This window comes from Apus apus, chromosome 19 (genome assembly GCF_020740795.1).
Source record: "Apus apus isolate bApuApu2 chromosome 19, bApuApu2.pri.cur, whole genome shotgun sequence".
Lineage (NCBI taxonomy): Eukaryota > Metazoa > Chordata > Aves > Apodiformes > Apodidae > Apus > Apus apus.
The window spans coordinates 1,633,671-1,653,341 of NC_067300.1; the positions used below are offsets into that span (position 1 = coordinate 1,633,671).

The following is a 19,671-nucleotide window of genomic DNA, read 5'->3' on the forward strand; positions in this document are numbered from 1 at the left end:
CTTTTTGTGTTTATAAGTAATTTAGGGTCTTTAACGTTGCAGTGTGTATGGAATCCAGCACCAACAGCTCGTTTTTTTGGTCTTACGGTTTGTAAGTTTTGCTGATAACAATCTTTGGGTCGACTTGATTGGTTTCTTGTTTGGAGGCTGATCAAAACATGATGTTATGGCCTCAGGAGCTGGTGTGGATTTACTACATGCAAAGTAGATAACTTGTAGATAACATGGGAAAGAGTACTCTGAGGTAGATCCGAGTCTTTGGGACAATAGGATTTCCTTCCTTGTCTGAGCTGGGGTGGAGATAGGGGTCAAGCTCCTCCAGAAATAGAATAATTTATTTTTTTTTTTTTAAATAAATGTATAATGAGCTGTTCATGGGAAGGTAATCTTTGCATATGATCCTGTTGAACTAGGGTGTAAATATAGGGCAGCTCCATTTTTCAAAAGTAAATTTTCCAAGTATCAGGGAAATTGTAGAAAAACTCACGTGTGTGTAGAAGTGGGGAAGGAATTCAGAATTAACATTTTTGAGCCCTTTCAGAGTCTATTTGGTAACCAAATTCGACAGTCAGGAAAGGCAATCATTCTTCTTAAAGGCTCATCCTATTTTTGAGCAGCAACTTGTAGTTAAAAAATAAAAGTACAAGAGCAATGTTGTAACAGAGGAAAAAGACAGGGGAGGAAAGTTAAACTTTTCTGAATGCAGTGTATTTTTGAGATATTTTATACATAGAAATATGATAGAAATTATTGTAGGTTTATTTGTTAAAGGAGCTTGAAATCTCTGCATCTTTTTTAAACTCTTCTGTAAATCATCAGGCTGATGTGTAGGCATCCTATGCAAGGTAATTAAGTAGGAAGTGTTTCCCTGATATGTTTGCATTATTGATTGTCTCTAAGTTCCTGGAAAGTGGGTGGGGCAGCCAAGGAGCTCATATAATTAAGACATATATTAAAATTGGGAGGTAAGGAACAGAAGTTGTTAATGACTTCAAATTAAGTAATTAAATCAATGAGACATGGTAGGGAGTTCCTTACTGAAAGTGCACTGAAAGTTTGGACAAATTGTAGAAAAGATTTGAAATTATTTTAGGCACTGAGGGAAATGCTTTTTATGGACAGACTTTAAGATGTTGCTGATCATAATATTCTCCCTAGGAAAGCTCTTGTAATGTATCAGGCACAGTGAAAGTTTTTTCATTTAGTGGAGAAAAGGTTAATAAGAAAACACAGAGGAAAATCTTGTTTGGTGGATTTGCCTCTTCCAGATAATCTTCAGATTTGAATGGCTTTGTTTTGTCTACCCCAAAGTAATTATTGTGCTCCATACAAGAGTGGATGTGGGAATTTTGGGACATAGAGCATGTATGAGCTCAGATGAAAAGATTTAAGTTTCCATCAGACCTTTCAGGTCAAAAGAGACTTGGAAATGAGAATATGAGGGTGCCACTTTGTTTCAGAAATGATAAAACAAGCAAAAAAAAAAAGCTGCAGAACTTTGGGTACTATCTGCTATTTCTGAGAAGCTGTCATAAAGGAGATGCCTAAAGAAGGGGTTTTATATTGCTTGTAGCTAATTCCAGCAGTGCCAAGACAGACATGGACATGGCCTATGAGAGAGCCCGGGTGCACTTTGGCTCTGAGGACACTGCCAGCAGCCCTGTGGTGGGCAAGGTAGGTCATCTCTGGGTGTTTCTTGCTTGTTCCTTGCACTGTTTACTTACTCATCTTTGTTCTTGGAGTTATAGAAATGTTTTCTTCCTTACTTCAAAAGCACACCCTTGCATGTATTCATCTCTCCACAGGTGCTATTTGATGGGCTTGTACTGGTGTGTGTTTAACTCTCAGTTGTTAAAGTGGATTTTGGTGAGGGAAGATATTGAAATTCTGAGGAGATTTTCTTGGCAATTAATGGGAAAGCATCTGCTTGATTATAGGTGTATTATCTTCCTCTGACTCATGAAAAGCATTATTGGGAAAAAGAAATTTTTCAGACCATACTTCATTTGTAAGAACTGTTTTGCAAGGAATAAAAAACCTGTGAACTTCCTGTAGGTTTTCAGTCATTGTGAACCTTTTTTTCTTTTTGTGGTCTGCTTTTTAGGAAGACTCGCCTGGAAGTGAAGAGCACAAATACGCTCTCAAATTCTAAAACTGCAAACCAAAATGTGGACAGAAACTCTGGCTCAGTGAGACCTTGGTGGTCATTTTCTCTTTTCCTCTATCTTTGTATAATGGTGTTGATCAAGTTTTGGTTCTATCAAGTTGGCAGCTGCCCAGTTTGTGGGAAGTCCCTTGTTCTTCCCTTTCTCAAGCTGTGCTGAGTAACTTTGTTTGACTTCAGTGTCTAGCTCTGCAGAAAAATACAAGGATAATGAAGTTAACAAGCTGTTGCTTTTCTGGAAACCTACCTCTTTTTTTTTTTTTTTCAGGCCACCAGTTGCAGTGGGTAGAGAACACAGATGATAGGGCAGGTTTTTGCTGGGTAGGTGCCAATTATAACATCTAAACCAATCCTTGTGTATCTGTGCTTTGCAGTCCATACTGAAGAAGACTGTGACAGTGACAGAAACTCCTTCAGCAGTTTTCCACTACAGTGCTGTGCAGGATTCCTGTAACAGCAAACATATTGATGCCATTGTTGAAGCAGCCAAGAAAGACCTCTCAACCCTGATGAAACTTGATGTAAGTTAATGCAGGAAAAACTGGCTTTCTTTTTGCTTTTCATCTCATTCTGTCAGGCACTAAAAGGGAAATTGTCTCCTTAACACACTGTAGATTAGCTGAATGTCTTGTTCTCTAGGCTGTTGAAGTTATTAGCAGGCCTGAAGTAAATCTAAATTATTCAGCCACTTGCAAAGGCCCCAGTGAAATGCATGAACCTTTGCTCTCTGTGCACAGAGTTACCCATTGAGAAGTGAACGTGCATTTTCTGCTGCCTTGTGATTCCATTGCTCTCACATTCTGGGTGAAGGAGTTAAGTAAAGGTGTTCAGGTGACTGCTGAACCTATTCATCCCCTTGGCACAGCATCTGAGTGCCTTGTTTGATTTTCGGAATTGAATCTGTGTTTGGCCACTGGCTGTGAGTGCATTTCATACCTGAGGGACACATCTGTTCCACGTGTGCTCACAGTCAGTATTGAGCTGCTGCAGCCTCTGCTTTAAGAGATCTCTCTGAATGACAGTAGGGCTTAAAAGATTTTACTTTTGAACTTTAACATTCCCTACTGACTTTCCCCTTGCAACTTGAAAATCTCGGGTGTGATCTTTCAGTGAGAGTGGAGATACCTCTGTACCTGGTGGCTGCTTTGGCTGAGGGCTGTGATACTGGCTGTTGTTCTGCAGGAGACTGAACTGTCCAATTATGTCATTTTCAGTTTTTGCAGGCATCTATATCCCTATAGAACACTTCCAGGGATGGGGCAGCCACAGCTTCCCTGGGCAACCTGGGCCAAGGTCTCACCACCCTCAGACTCAAGAATTTCCTCCTAATGTCTCACTTAAATCTCCCCTCTGCCAGTTTTAATCTATCACTCCTGCCCTTGACAAAAGTCACTCCCCTGCTTACACAAAGACTGTTTTAGAAGAAATTCTTGTTACAGATGGAGTGAAATAGGACTAGATACTTTTGCCTGCTCTGTTCAACCTCCAGTTCCTGATAAGAGTGGCCTCAGACACAGCTTGTGGGGAAAGCTGGTATCCAACATCCACTGATGGCTTCCTTTTTAGACCTATCAGACCACAAGGACACATTCCCAGATCACTGAAGCTACTGATTGTAGCACTTTTGTTTTTTTAAAAAAAATCCAGAATAAATTTCTCAGTAATTAACAAGTAACAAGATGGGAGTTGAGGTGAATTGCAACAACATTCTTAAAATTCAGCACCTTAAAACGCAGATCTTCATGTTACAAATTGGTGTTTGTAACATGAAGACCTAAATACTAATGAAATAAGGAAGGCTTGACAGACTTTGATCTTACAGCACCTCAGTTTTTCACAAGTGATTAGGAATCTGATGGAATGTATCCAAATGCTAGAAATCTTGGTCATTTAAAGTTCAGTGTTAAATTTTTCGATGCAGGCTGGCAGAAGTTGATTCTTCTACAGGCAATATAAGAAAAATCTTATTGTGTTTAAAATATTTATGTTCAATACTACTTACACCAAGGAAGAAAATGAGTTTTGAAAGCTCTTCTCTTAAAAAGAAAATGAGCTCAGATCTTTTTATTAGCTGGCTGGAGGCATTTTAAGATGTTATTTTTCAGAGCAGTCAATTGGTGTGGATAAAATCAGGATGTTTTGATGACAGATGGTGGTGTGTTGTTTTTTGGATGTTTGGTAGCTGTGTTTTTTTTTTCATGAGGCTGTAAGAGAGAGAGAGAGAAGGGGATAATCTGCTATAGGAGAGAGGCAGGAGTATTTCAAATGGCCTCTAGATCTCTGACTTCAGAATTGGTATTTTCTTTTTCTTTTGTTCTAAATAATTTGAATTTCTTGAGCCTCTGCCACAAATTGTTTTCAGCCTCATACAACTTCTAGGTGTTTGCAGCTTTATCAGTAGTTATGGCACACAAGAGTTGAACTATGTTGCAGGGCATTTCTTCCCTCTGAGTTGTAAAATAATTGAGTCTCTTCCTTTGACACAAAAAATCATTTGTCCCAATTAATAAGTGCCTTGGTTTGTTGTTAATAAGTGGTTTGTGCTTTCACTTGTGCATCAAGCTCTGCTAAGTTATTATTTATTCTAGTAACACAAAGAAAGACAAACTTGCTGTAAAATGGATTTTGTTGTGCTAGCAACTTTTCCTAACAGGTGGAGGAGGTTGGAGGGGATCAGTGCAGTTATTTAGCTCTAACCCTGCAACTCTGCAAGGTGGATTCAGGTTTGCTGGTCTTGCCTTTTCGAGTGAGAATCACAGAACGGTCATGGTTGGAAGGGATCTCTGAGGTCACTGAATCCAACCATCATCACAAAAAAGCACCACAAAACACACCACCAAACTCCCCCCCAACAAAACCCCCAAACAAGCACAAACACCCCCCACACTCCACCAAATAACACCCACAGAAGAAAACCCAATAGAGCGTGCCCTGAAGTGCCACATCCACATGTTTCTTTAATACCTCCAAGTATGGTGACTCAGCCACCTCTCTGGGCAGCTGTTCCAGTGTCCAACCACTCTTTCAGTACAGAAATTCTTCCTAATATCCAGTCTAACCCTCCCCTGGTGCAGCTTCAGGCCATCTCCTCTGGTTCTGTCGTTATTCACTTGAGACAAGAGCCCAATTCCCACCTCCCTACAACCTCCTTTCAGGTCATTGTAGAGAGCAATGAGGTCTCCCCTCAGCCTCCTCCAAACTAAACATAAGTTTAAGAAGATAATAGGATGGATCTTGTCTGTGATCTTGTTTGTCAACTCATTTGCTGCTCAATGAGGGCAGTAATAGCACAGAAAAGGAGGATTTCAAGGACTGCTTGGAGGTCACTCAGTCTTTTCATGCCCGAGGCAGAATCAAATATTACTAAGTCATTTCTGGCAGGTTTTTATCTAAGCTGTTCTTAAATATCTCCAATGATGAGGACTTCAGAGCTTTGTGTACAATCTATCCCAATACTTCAGCAGTCTTAAACATGAGGAAAATACTTGCAACCATTTTTTAGAGCTAATGCAGCCAAAAAAAATCCATTGATAGGTAGAGCTCATTAGGGAGCTTGTATTCCCTTACCGTGAGATGCTTTCATACCTAAAACTTTGTCTTTAAGTGTAAGTCATAATACACAATCAGAAATGTGTATATATATATAAAAAATATATAAATTAGTTGAATTGATATTGCTGAACTGAAATATTTTGACAAGTGCTTGTCAGGTTCTTTGCTCTCGATATGCTCCCGTGGAACAGTTTGGTGTCAATAAAACTAGTTTTTGATGAAAATCTGTTCTTTTTATCAGCTGTAGGTATAAAGAATAATTCTGATGGTTTCATGGGCTTTATTTTTTTTCAACCAAAAATGAAAAGAAAAAAGCCTTGGCATATCATTTACAATGGTGAAATGTTTACATCTCTGCTATATTGTTTTCCTGCTGCCATGAGGGAAACCTCATGGATGATGGGCAGATTCTGCTCTGCTGCTGAATTGTCTCTTGCTGGGTGGGTAGCTCTCTTGCTTTTAGTGGTTCTACCACGTCCTACCAACACACAGGAATGTCCAGCTTTGCCTTGCAAAGGTGAAGCTGCCAGACACCCGGACTGCACTGTCCCTCTGGCATAATGCAAGAATCACACACAACTGTGCTTGTGTTTCCTACCCCTGCCCTTTTGGGTGATGATGATAAAATGTTGAGCTTCTGGAGATTTGCTGGTTTGGGCAAAAGTTCTTTGAAAGCAAAGGTGGCCTAAAGTGTTAGGGTTTGGTGCTGCCTGCATGTGGGACTCCCAGTGGTATGGGCAGCTCTTTGAGATGGTGGAAAGCTCTCTCCAGGCTTGCTGGTTCTGTCATGTACTTGGGTTGTGATGGTGACCAGCTTTGGAGCTGGGGAGGCAGCAGCTTATACACTTAATCAGATCAGCCACTGCAAGGGTTTGGGGGTGAGCCCAAACCAAGGCAGGTTTTTGGAAAGACCCTCCCTCCCTGGAGCTCTTCAGTCAGGAGGAAAATTCCTACTCTTCTGTGCAATCCATGTGTGAATGCACACAAGAATGTATTACTTTGGGGAAGCTCTTGTTCCACAGTGTGTATGAAAATCTGCTTCATGTGCAGAGCACAGCTGAGCTGTGGGACCTGGGAAGGGCTGGGATAAAGCAACTGTTGGGTCATCTTGTCCAGTTCCTCCATGATGTAGACACTCTCCTCTGGTTTCACTTTCCTTTGAAAATAACTTCATATTTCATGATTTTCATGCCAGCTAATATAGGTCTCTTGGTTATAGACCCTTAAAAGAGTCTGAGGTCAAATATAAAATCCTTAAGAATCTGGGTGTGATCACCTGAAGCTAATTAAACCTTTTTCCTTCTGGAAGAAATGTTTGTTGGGTAGAGCAATACAAAAATCTTGCACCATGTTTTAGAGAGTCAAGTACTTATCCTCTTTAGCAATTACTATTCTCATGTGCTTTACTTCAATGCTGCCTGATACCCTTGGATGTTCACACGTGCACAGACCATTAATTCTGCCCCCTGCTCCTTTCTTCTCCAGGATCCTTCGTTGTTGAATGGCAAAGTGACCCTGCACCAGGTAACTGCTGGGACTGTGCTGTCAAGGCAAGGGGATCAGGTGAGTGAGTGACCTGGGAGCAGAAGGAAAGTGAGTCTGGCTCAGTCTTTGCCCCCCACTATGAGTTATTTATACACATTGATGATAAATACAAAATTCCCCCTGACCCCTCTCAGACCTTCTCAGCTGCAGGTGAGGTGGTCCCAGCTCTCAGCCTTTCTGTGCACAGAGTAGCAGCAATCTGGTACCTGTCTGTGTCCAGCTCTTACATCCCTTCATGAGGGGGTGTGGAGCATCATCTCACTTCTGTCCTTCCTGAGGAGGCGTGGACACCAGGCAGCTCTTTTCCATGCCCTGCACTGCGGGCTTTTGCTGAGGTCACTCTGTTGCAGTAAAGTATTTCTTTCCCCTCCCTCTAGAAATCCAGTGTTACTTGTTTTAGCAAAGTCAATTAGGATATAGAGATTCATTTATAATAATACTGTGTAAATAGACCAGCTTATGCAAAGCAGCTGAGGGGCAGCTGCAATACAGTGCTGCTGTATTCCGCTCTGCTGAGCTGCAGTGGCCCTCATCATGCTGCTGTGATTACCCCATTACCTGCATTTGCAATTCTGTTGTTATTTCTCAGAGCTTTTACAGATGCAACCTTCATTTTTCATGACCATACAAAAGAGAAACACATTTTTCAATATTGTGGCTGCTTATTTTTAAATATTCATAACCCGCTTTTAATAATTCACTGTTGTCTTATTTTATCACCTAATTGTTCAAAAACTAGGGAGAGCTTTCTGGAAAACAGATTGGTCGTGATAGCACTGTCACTGTGATAATTGCTTTTAAAGTCTTTGGGGATTGTATTGAGCTCTTTTTTCCATCTTCTCCAGGATGTTAATGTTTGCTTTGTGGTCTCGGGGATGCTCCACGTGTACCAGCGGAAGATCGACTCGGAGGAGGACACCTGCCTCTTCATCACCCATCCAGGAGAACTTGTAGGCCAGCTTGCTGTCCTGACTGGGGAACCACTGATTTTCACCATCAAGGCCAATCGTGACTGCAGCTTCCTGTCTATCTCCAAGTCCCATTTCTATCAGTGAGTTCTGCCATGGAAATAAATCTTGATTTATTTTTTATTTTGAATGACCCTTTTGAACAAGTGGGAGTGGTGGATGGACACGTGGTGCAGTATGACAGAGTGGTGGGGGTTGGTAGGGGGCTCTGGAGATCATCTACTCAGCCCTAGTGAGACCTCACTTGGAGTGTTGTGTCCAGTTCTGGGCTCCTCAGTTCCAGAGGGACAGGGATCTACTGGAGAGAGTCCAAGGGAGGCTACGAGGATGATGAAGGGACTGGAACACCTGCCTGATGAGGAAATGCTGAGAGACCTGGGGCTGTTCAGTCTGGAAAGGAGAAGACTGAGGGGGGAATCTAATTGATGTCTCTAAATACATGAGGGCATCAAGAAGGCAGGGACAAGCTCTTGTCACTTGTGCCCTGGGACAGGATGAGGGGCAATGGATCCAAACTGGAGCCTAGGAAGTTCCCCCTCAAGATGGGAAAGAACTTCTTTCCTGTGAGGGTGACAGAGCCCTGGGACAGGCTGCCCAGAGAGGTTTTGGAGTCTCCTTCTCTGGAGACTTTCCAGACCTATCTGGATGCCTTTCTGAGTGACCTGCCCTGGTTTTGGTCCTGCTCTGGCAGGGGGGTTGGAGTTGCTGATCTTTGGAGGTCCCTTCCAACCCCAACATTCTGTGATTCTGTGATCTAGTCCAACCCCTCAGCCAGAGCAAGTTCACCCAGAGCAGGTTGCACAGGATGGCATCCAGGCTACTTTGGGATGTCTCCAGAGATGGAGCCTTCACACCCTCTTTGGGCAGCCTGTCCAAGGGATCTGTAACCCTTGCAGTAAAGTAGTTCTTCCTTATGTTTAGGTTGAACCTCTTGTGTTCTTGTTTGTGCCCATTACCCCTTGTCCTGTCACTAGACACCAGTGAAAAGGGTCTGATCCCACTCCCTGTAGATATTTGCAAGTACTGCTACAGCACCTCCTGTAGCAACCCAGGTATCTTACATGGTGGTTTCAAGTGCCCAGGTGAGCTCTGCCCCATCTATCAGACACCTTTATTTCCAGCAAGAGGTAATGCAGGGAGCATGGCAGTATTAAATGGAGGTACCTCCTTTGTTCCAGGTTTATAGAGCACTTAACCTGGTGGGTTGATTTATGATCCAAGACTCTTATACTTCGTAATCCAAATAAGAAAGTCTGGCCAGCACCTGAGCTTTGCTGGGTTTGTGCTTCTTTGCCAGGCCCTTTCTCTTCAATTCATTATTCCTTTTTGCTGGAGAAGCACCCCAGTTCCATTTCCAAACACAGCCCAGGCTGTTGGATGTGTTATGAATGGTTGGTCCTGGCCTGACTGCAGGTTTTCAATGCTCACTAATAAAATATGTCAAAGGAAAATGCCTCTGTGCATGGGAAAATGCCCAAGGTCCTTTCTGGACCTTGGAAGTAGTACATGACTTGTGACTTAATGCTCAAGGGGGGCTATAGGTATTTCTTAACTAAAAAGCACACACCCAGCCCTGTATGATGACTGTGGTTAGCCTTATTGTCCAATATTAATGATTAATGCTCTTAATTTATTCCATGATCCTATTATTTAGATTTACAGTTAGTTCACACACACAATTTGGGTCAAATACCTCTATTTCCTTTTCAACTTCTCTTGCATGTGCCCTCAGTCCTGGATTCTGTGTAAGGCTTTTAGAGGTTGGGTTTTCTAGGCCACTATTATGTTGTATATTTCTGTGTACTTCTTACTGTCCTGATAATTCCAACTGTTCATATTCCTAATCCACTCTCCAGAAGAAGGTTCAGGGTTTTTTTTGTCTTTTCCACCTCAGGCAAAGGCTGGATGCTGGAAAAGGGCACCTGCTGTTCTCATCAGTGTGCTTGGTTGATGAGCTGTGTTTCCAAGTCCATGTGGTGGATGTCAGCTCCCTGACCTGGTTTCTGATGGATGCTCCCCACTTGTGTCATTCCATGTGCTATTGGATCTGAACTCCTGCTTTTTCTTTCTTTCTTTTTCTGCTGCTGTTTTCTCATTTGTTTTTTACTTCAAATTTCATGTTGTTGACTCAGCCAACCAGTCAGATCTTACCTTTTCCTCCTCTTCTTCGTTTTTGATATTTAGTCCTGGACTGACTCATTTGCTTGAATTCATTTTTCTGAATTTTCTCTCTTGAAAATTGACTTCTCTCTTGTTTATCCCAACTTAGATTTTTGCTTCCATTAACTCCTTACCAGTCAGTGATCTCAGGCCTATCACTGTCACCTCTTCATCATTTCTGGGACCCGTGCAAGTCTTTCTTTTTCTCCTCTGAAAGTTCATTGCCAGTTCTCTGCCTTTTACCATCACTGTAATCTTCCAGAGTTCATCTTCACAATTTCTCATGAAACACAAGTTTTAGATCCTTTCCAACTCCTGTTCCCATATTTACAGGTATAATTGTAGAAAGTCTTTGAAAAGCATGAGGATTCTTTAAGTTTGTTCAGTTTTGCTTTGAACTCTATGATAAGTAATAACTTCTTGATAAAATTAGAAATAAGTTTTGTTTTTCCACTTCTTGTGTCAATTCTGTGCTCCTGGTCCTGCAATGTTAGGATTTCTCCTTCACTCAGAATATCATAGGAATTAATTTTTTTGGGGAATGGGGGGAATGAGAGGGAAGGAGCTCTTATCTTACTGACCAGAAGAAATTTGACAAGAACCTCCATTATTCTCCAAAATTCCTTTCTTGTCAAATATGTGACTCTTTTTCTCTGAGCTGCCCTGGAACCTTTGTATGTGGTTCTTCAGAATTACAAGAGGGCAAAGCAGGAAGAACGTGGTCAGTAGTGGCCACTGGGCAAAGAGCACAGTAATGGAAGGAGCCTGGGATTTAGATCTGGATGTTGGAAGTCAGACAACAGGTTAAACCCTTTTCACTGAAACTTTGGTGCAGGAGCCTTTTATGTGGTGCTACCACGACTCAGTATCTCTAAAAGTAGCCTTGAATCTAGGGGTGACACAAGCTAATCATATAGCACACTGCTGAAATGCTTTGCTGTTTTGCTGATCTCCTGTAGCCAGTGTGCAGTGCCTACACTGCAACTGTTGGGGTCTCCTGAGAAACAGGGTAATCAAGTTGTCACCAGACTTTCTTGAGGGAATATGTTCAGGTTCTGAAGTACTGGGGGCTCTGTCACATTTTCTGCTTTAGTGAATTTCACAGCTTGGAGTCTCAATCGTGTGTTCTTGCCAGAATAGCAGGAAGGCTTTGATTTTTATTTTGTATTGCCAGCCAAGCTGCTTAAGTCCCAGGCTTTCACAGACACTAGTTTAGCCTTTTCATCACTGTATTTGGTGAGCTTTCTAATAAAGAATCCTGAGAATCCCTCCAGAACAGATTTCTGTAGTACAGAGTTGTGGTTTTTATTTTTCCCAGTTCAAGGTGTTTGTCAAGATGAAAATGCCCAAGTAAGAGGAAGGAAACCTGGCTGATAATGGAGACAAAAATCTACTTTTTTTTCTTCTTGTGCATCAGAGTGGCTTTTACTAATGCTAATACTCTTGTAGAGTGCTTAGTGAAATAACAGAGGGCTCCAGATGGAAATAAAAGCAGTCTGTTAGTGGCTTAAATTTTGAACGCATTAAGTATTAAGATACATGTCTTGAGGGAGGAAAAGGAGTAAAATGGCACAGCAGACAGCCTGTGTGGGAGGAGACCTTGAGGGCTAAAGAAGCAAGTAGAATAAAAGCAATGAGCTTTTACTCCATTCAGGAGTTTTGGGGGGATTTCTTTAACCTTCAGATCAGCTGAGAAGAGGGATGGGTGCATTATGTGTTTTGAGGAATTAGGATTGTTTGTTTATCAGGGTTTATCCTGGTCTGCTTTCTCCACCTCCTTTGGTCTGTGCTTCAAGTTCCATCAGTGTGGTACAGTTTCCATAAGATAATGTGTTGTTTTCATGGGCAGCTTATGAAACCCAAGGTGGTCTGTGGGCATCTTGGGTGAGAGATGGGGGCATGGAAACCTCAAGGCAAGAGGAGAGGGACAGAAGAGGAAAGCTGGCCTGCTTTTTCCTAGTCCTGCTTTGATGGCTGGGTTTGAGGCAGTGCTCAGTGCAAGAGCTGGTGTTCACTTTAACCTACTAATGGCACAGATGAGTGCAGGGGGAGAACTATGAAGAGCTCAGTGTGGAACAGGGATATACGCCTAGGAATCTCTGCTTTTCCAATTTCGGGGATTTTGGCTGAAGAAACAATAAGCTTCATTATTGTGAAAAGTAGTAATTTGAGGCATTGGGTAAGGAGAGAAGATAAACATGAGAGCTCCCTGGGGTGCCCTGTGTGCTGCACTTGACCCCGAGTTACTGTCAGCTCTGGGTCTCTGGCTGCAGCTTTAGGACTAAGGAGTGAGACCTCTGATGTTTTGGGAACTTCAGGGCAGTATCTGTGCTTCATCCAGGCTCCTGCTGAGTCTGCTTTTGTTACTACGTTCTAGGATCATGGATCTCTCTCAGACTTCCTCTCATTTCTGCCAGGTTGCAGTGATCCCCAAGGAACCCTAATTCAGTTAGGGAACAAAGACTGACAATACTCTTTCCATGCCTTTCTTTCCTCCTCCTTATTTTTTAGGGTGCAAGGTTAGATCCAGAGCTTCCATGATTTATGCTTAGTAAGAGTACCCTGATACACAGGGTCTCCTGAGCAGATTGTCTGGTATTTTCACTGTAAAAGGAACAGGAAGCAGAAAACATACCAAGTGCTTCTCATTTGCTTTGTTTCTGCCCATGTGTGTCTGTCATGTAGCTCCCTGGTCTCTGCCTGTGGTTCACACACTGGCTCTGCACACACTTAACTCTTTCTGAATTGTGCTGCCTTGTGTGAAATACCTAATCTTTCAGTCAGCCATCAATTGTTCTTGATGCTGCACAGGAACAGATGTCCTGGCAGCTACACGATTTAAGAGATGTGTGTGATCAGCTTAGTCCTGTGGAGTAGTGCTTCAGTGAGAACTGGAGTGCTCACTCCCAAGGGAACAGGACACAATGATCTTCAAGCAGGAAGGAATGAGAAATAAGACGTTGACCTCGGGCCTTGCAGTCAGTGTTGAGTTTGCAGTTAATCACTGGCAGAACATTCTCAAAGTTTTTCAGTTTGGGAGAAGTACTGAATGACATGGTGTCTTTACTGTTAAAAACTTTAACTTTACTGTTAAAAACTTCTTCAAAAAAAAAAAAAACCAGCATGAAGATGAGAAGCTTTATTAGAAGATGTTTCAGTTCTTTTTGGTCTTTGCGAAAGGGAAAAAGGAGACATTTGTAATACAGAGCAGGTCACTTACTTTGAAAGCATCAGACTTCATGTGTAGGACCTGGAATAAAATCCAGAGGAAGCCGTAGGCACATGTATGTGTGAGGGACTGAGAGGTGCAGAATGGCAGGGAGGGACAATCTTCTGGACAGTACAAACATTTTCCTGAGTTATAAGAGATCTGGATGAAGGGGAGGTTTGGAGGGTGGCTCATAAACAAGAGCTAGCATGGCTCCTACCCACCCCCCTGCTCACTTGAAGAAGGGAATTGAGTCAGGCAGCAGGACTAGCAAGGAGTCAGTAGCCTGGTCCTACTGCTACTATGACAGGGTCATCTTGAAGTGATGTTTATTTTGGGTTAAGTCAACAGGCTGACCAGACCACTTGTCAAATTATCACTGATGTGGTGTGGTTGTGGTGATGGTGGGAGTGTGTGTGTGTGGGCTTGTGCTAAATTCTGAATTAGTGCCAGTGTTTCTGCCCCTTCACAGTGGTAACAGCTGCTTTGGGATGTTGTGTCTGTCTGTCTGTACCCACTCCTAGTTTGGAGAAGTACTTCAACAACACTTTTTTTTTCCTTCCAGGATAATGCGGGAGCAGCCCAGTGTAGTTCTGGGTGTGGCCCACACTGTTGTCAAGAGAATGTCCCCCTTTGTCAGGCAAATTGACTTTGCCCTGGATTGGATGGAGGTTGAGGCTGGACGAGCTGTTTACAGGTGAGACACACAAAACTGTGTGCTGTCTGATGAGTATTGAAGTTTTTAGAGTTAAGGAGCTGGTCTTCCGTGGTGATATATAAAATAAGAAACTAATTGGAGTAAATTTTTCAACCATTCCATCAGGTTTGGCCTATTTTGAGATTATTTTCTTGCTGCAGTACCCTTCAACATTGCTTCAGTCTCTTGTCTCCTGGCATTATTAAAATTCTTTCGTGCTATTCCTCATCCTTTCTGTTGTCTTGGCAAGCTTTTTAAGTAACATAATTGGTGAAGACACAGACAGCTGTATGTTCTGGTGATAGTTTCTGCGTTGAGCAGCTATTGCTGAAAGGGTTTTTCAGCCTTTCTGAAATAAACAACAAAACTCAAAGGTAAATCAGGCTTATTCAGTAGTAAATTGAGAACAGGCACTGCACTTCATTTATGGGACAGGAGTTATCCTTGGGAACACTTAGTTTTATGGGTTTTTTTGGTACTAGGATGCACTTGAGCCTTTATATGGTTGCTGCATTGGTGGGAGAATAAAGGTCTAATTTAGTATATGTTCTATATAATTTTAATTTTTATATCTATACCTGCACCTCTAATTTTAATGGAAATTTTGGATTACCTCTTAAAATCTTTTGGAATTCCTTATGTTAGTTTTAACTCCACTACCAGAAAAGCATGGCACTTTGTCCATGTGCTGAGTTATGCAGGAATCTGCACAGCAAACAGCACTCTTACCTTGAACCCTGGATACAGCAAAACCTTCCAGATATGCTGAGATGTGTGCACCAAGAGGAATCCAAATCCTGAGCCACTCTGGGTTTTTGTGTCTGACCTAGAGGATTTCTCTCTGCATCCATATTGCCCTTGCAATGCCAACAACCTCCTGCTGGAGCTTATGGTGAGCCTGGTGAGCCAGTTGTGCCCTGGTCATCTGCCTCCAGGCCTAATGTTAACCAGCTGAGCAAAGCCTCTACATTTAAACATTGCACATTCCCAGGTCATGGAATCATAGCATAGAATGGTTTGGATTGGAGAGACCTTAAAAATCATCTAGATCCAACCCCCCTGCATGGGCAGGGACACCTCCCACCAGCCCAGGTTGCTCCAAGCCCCATCCAACCTGCCCTTCAACACTGCCAGGGATGGGGCAGCCACAGCTTCCCTGGGCAACCTGGGCCAGGGTCTCACCACCCTCACAGGAAAGAATTTCCTACTAATATCCAACCTAAATCTCCCTTCTTCAAATTTAAAACCATTCCCCCTTTTCCTTTCCCTCCCTGCCCTTGTCCCAAGTCCCTCCCCAGCTTTCCTGGAGCCCCTTCAGGCACTGGAAGGTGCTCTAAGGTCTCCCTGGAGCCTTCTCTTCTCCAGGCTGAACACCCCAACTCTCCCAGCCTGTCTCCAGAGCTGCTCCAGCCCTTGGATCATCTGCTCACCTTTTAGAAGATGCCTGTTCAGTTTCTTGCTTGCTTATTGTGTTTAATTGTAAACGTTTTCTTAAGTCCTCTCAGCCAGGTAGGGAAAGGTGATCAACTTCTTAAAAAGACTCTAGATGCATTTGCTGAGCAAAGATGCTTTGCTAATCCTTGTCATTGATGATTCTTTCCCCAGGCAGGGTGACAAGTCCGACTGCACTTACATCGTGTTGAACGGTCGACTTCGCTCAGTCATACGAATGGATGATGGAAAAAAGCACCTGACTGGGGAATATGGGCGAGGAGACTTGATTGGAGTGGTAAGAGCCAGCTGGAAAATGAGATGTTCAGCTGAGAAATTGCTCTTGACTCCACACTAAACCAAGTTTTGCTTTTGTCAGTTAATTAAGTGCTTTCGCAGTTGAAAAGGTGGAAACTCCCTCCTAGCTGGAAACTTTATGTAATAGTAAATTAATGGGATTATTATATTTGATTTTAAAAGAAAGACTTAAAGTCGCAATCAAACCAAGAAGCCCTGCAAACTGCTCTTTTCTGACGTGGTTTCCTTTCTTTGACACTGAGAGGAGCACAGCCTGTTAGGGTAGTTAAGGAAGAACTGCAGGAGTGAGCAGTAAATGGTGGGTACAATAAATTGAGTAACATGGAAAGTTCTGTTTGATTGGGTCCCCCTGGAAATATCTAGTCCAGACTCCTCTGAGTTAGAGCAGACTTCAAAGCAGCATCAGATTGTTCAGGGAATGTGTAGTTATAAAAGCTCTTAAAGCACCTTTTGATTTCAAAATTGTAGTGTCCCTGTTTAATTTCTCTGCTGCGTTCATGTTTTCTTTATTAGACCTTGTTACAACTGAAGTAGGAGTTGTACATTGTAAATATGCACGGCTTGTTTGATTCTTAAAAGGTTTCTGAAGTTCCAAGACTGTTGTTCAGGCCCTCTTCTGCCTTCTGAGCTGAAAACTAAACATTATTGTATATCTGCTTATAGCCAGAAGCAGCATACCTCTGAATACAGGTAACACAAGTTAGTGTTAGCACTATAAGAGCTTTAAAGAGAACAAAAGGAAGAGGAAGGAAGATGAGAAGGGTGTTTCCCTCTAGAGAGCTGATCCAAGATGGTGCTGATTGCAAAAGGTGGTATTTTTGAGTGTGCCGTGATCCAGCAGTTGAGGTTCTCCTCTGGTATTGTGCCTGCTGCCCTTGGGCCTGGGCTCTGTCTGTAGTGGAGGAGTCCAGCTCTGGAGCTGGGGCAGAAACGCAGCACCAGCAAGTGGGACCTGCTGGTCCCTGCTGGCAGGTGGGTCACAGACCAGGATCTGGGTGGTGGAGTTGTAGCAGCTTGTGCACTGAGTGAGGCTGAGAACTGACCAAACATCTGAGTTGGTTCTCTTGAGAGAAGTGAAAGGTTTTCTTGTAAGGAGGGTGAATTCTCTGGACCTTTTCAGTGTGTATTCACAGCTCATTGTCACTTGCCTTGTAACTTTAATACCAATTGTCTGTTGCTCAGAAGTGACTGCACTAGAGCCCAAGAGGCACTTCTGGTGATCATCCCAGCAGAAGACAGAGGTGTTCTGGACTGGTGACTGCACCATATTAATTGATTTATACAAGGACAGTATTTAAGGATATCTTCCCAAGATCAGCAGTGCTACTTCTGGTTAAGGAGTTTTGTTGGCTTGGGACTGTGATTGGGGAAGCAGCTCTATTCCAACCTCTAGGCACACTCTGAGATTTTGGTTTTTGTTTTTGAGTGATCTCTAGTGATACCTCATCAAAGAGGAAGGAGGAGCAGGAGCAAAAGCTGACCTCTTTTGTAGCTAATCATGCTGGTGTGAGGCCTTATAGGATGTGAATAAGGGTTTGTCAATTTTGAGACCTACAAGCATTTTTCTGCTCATTTCTGTGCTTTCTTATACCAGCAGTGATCTGCAGCTCCACTGTCAAGTCTCTGGAGTTTTGCAGAGCTCCCAGGTTAAAACAACAGAGCTGTTCTACTTTCTCAAAGTTGTTTTACGTGACAGTGAAGTATAAGGTCTAAACCTGACCCCCTGTACAATCACTAATACTCGTTTTGGCTTTCCAGTGCCTGAAGGGGCTCCAGGAAAGCTGGGGAGAGACTTTGGACAAGGGCAGGGAGGGATGGGATGAGGGGGAATGGATTAAAACTGGAAGAAGGGAGATTTAGGTTGGACATTAGGAAGAAATTCTTCACCATGAGGGTCGTGAGACCCTGGCCCAGGTTGCCCAGGGAAGCTGTGGCTGCCCCCATCCCTGGCAGTGTTGAAGGGCAGGTTGGATGGGGCTTGGGGCAACCTGGGCTGGTGGTAGGTGTCCCTTCCCAAGCAGGAGGGTTGGATCTAGATGATTTTTAAGGTCCCTTCAAACTCAAACCATTCTACAATTCTGTGATAACATTTCCCTCTAGCTCAACCATTTATCTGGTGAGGAGAGGGAGGTTGCTTTGGTGGCTGGACTGAGATGTGTTTACTGGTGAGTCCCTGGGCTCGGATACAGAAATACCATAGGGGTTATGTCTGAACCATAAGTCACTTCTCTGAATCCATGTTATGACATTTATTATTGTGAAGACTTCTGTGGCTCCATGGACGTCATCCACTCTTCCAACCCACAACAACAGGCCCACTGACTCATGCTGCCATTTGTTGAACAAATCTCGATGCTCTGGCTCGCTTTTGAAAACATGGGGGAGGATCTGTAAGGATTGCCAAGATGAATGGAGCTGTGCTTTGCAGAGGGCATTAGTAAAATGACATTTTTCCTTTTAAAGAGATTTGTTTATCCCCTTTTGCAGGATCTCTTATAAACCTTTAAGCCTGCTGAAGGGTTGGGTTTTTTTCCCTGAAAAGAAAGTAATTGGAGGGTTCCAGGTGCTTGCAGGGAATGAAATTAGTGGCTGGTGTTGGTAATTAGTATTTTGGTCATCTGGGGGTGCGTTATTCCTTGAAACCCTTCCAAGACCCCCCATGTCATTCAGACCTGTGGGCACAAACAGAAGGCAGGAGTCTTGTATTTGGTGTGTTTTTGCTTATTACCTTTATCTCAGAACATTAAAAATGCCACGTGTCACATACGTAAGAGCTGAGTATCTGCCATCTCTGCTTTCAGAAGGAAAGCACTGGAAAATGAAGGATTTCAGACAAGATGTTCATTTTCAAACATGCTCCCGAGGCTAAACTTGTGACTTGAGCTGTTTGCTTCCTTAAGCTGACTCAATGGCATCTGTTTCTGAGGTCTGTCAATTCAGAGGGAGAAGAATAGGGATTAGAAGCTAAGGTTTGCCTTCCCTGTGGAGGAACTTGAGGAGCTGACAAGGACAGTTATGTTGGGGGAAAATGATCCCTGCTCCCTGGGAGCCTTTTTGGAGGGACACTGCCTCGTGCTCACTGCTGGTGATCCTGTTGAGGGGCAGCTCCAGCTGCTGTTCCTGCTCAAATCAAATCAAAACTTGACTGAAGATCTTCCAGGCAGTTTTAAAAGGGCGATGAAGAATCTGTTAGAGAATTCCCTTGCATTTGAAATAGAGTTCACAGAAGTCCTGTTGTCTAGTGACCATGATTTGACCCATTTTAGGGGGAATTTTTCATTTGTTAGTTCTGTTGCTACAGATGTACTTGTGGAAAACTGTTGAAATGTTTATTTTCTTAAACCATTACATGAACTACTCTTCTAGTGATGTTTCTACCATGCCCAGGTGAGCCCAGAGGAAGTCAGAAAAGCCCTTTGTATGTTCATAAAGTGAAAGAGCTTCTCTTTCCTAAGTTATTTGTTTAAAATGCTTGTATTAGCCTCTCGTTTTTCTCCTTGATGTAGCTGTTTTAGTGCTGCTCTTGGTTAACGGCTGCAAATTGTAGTTTTTACTGGTTACCTTGACCTCATTAACACATTGATGTCTAAAGAAGGGGATTCCTTTTCATTTATTTGTTATGCCTGTT

General features: G+C 42.9%; 1 protein-coding gene across 1 annotated transcript in view; it reads left to right on the forward strand.

Moving 5' to 3' along the window:
• The window catches only part of PNPLA7 (patatin like phospholipase domain containing 7), a 127,483-nt gene that overhangs the window by 20,212 nt on the left and 87,600 nt on the right, over window positions 1-19,671 (forward strand). The window contains exons 14-19 of the mRNA XM_051636457.1: window positions 1,574-1,674; window positions 2,539-2,685; window positions 7,202-7,279; window positions 8,107-8,312; window positions 14,163-14,294; window positions 15,900-16,023. Coding sequence (XP_051492417.1) covers window positions 1,574-1,674; window positions 2,539-2,685; window positions 7,202-7,279; window positions 8,107-8,312; window positions 14,163-14,294; window positions 15,900-16,023 — 788 coding nt within the window. The remainder of the gene's footprint in view (window positions 1-1,573; window positions 1,675-2,538; window positions 2,686-7,201; window positions 7,280-8,106; window positions 8,313-14,162; window positions 14,295-15,899; window positions 16,024-19,671) is intronic.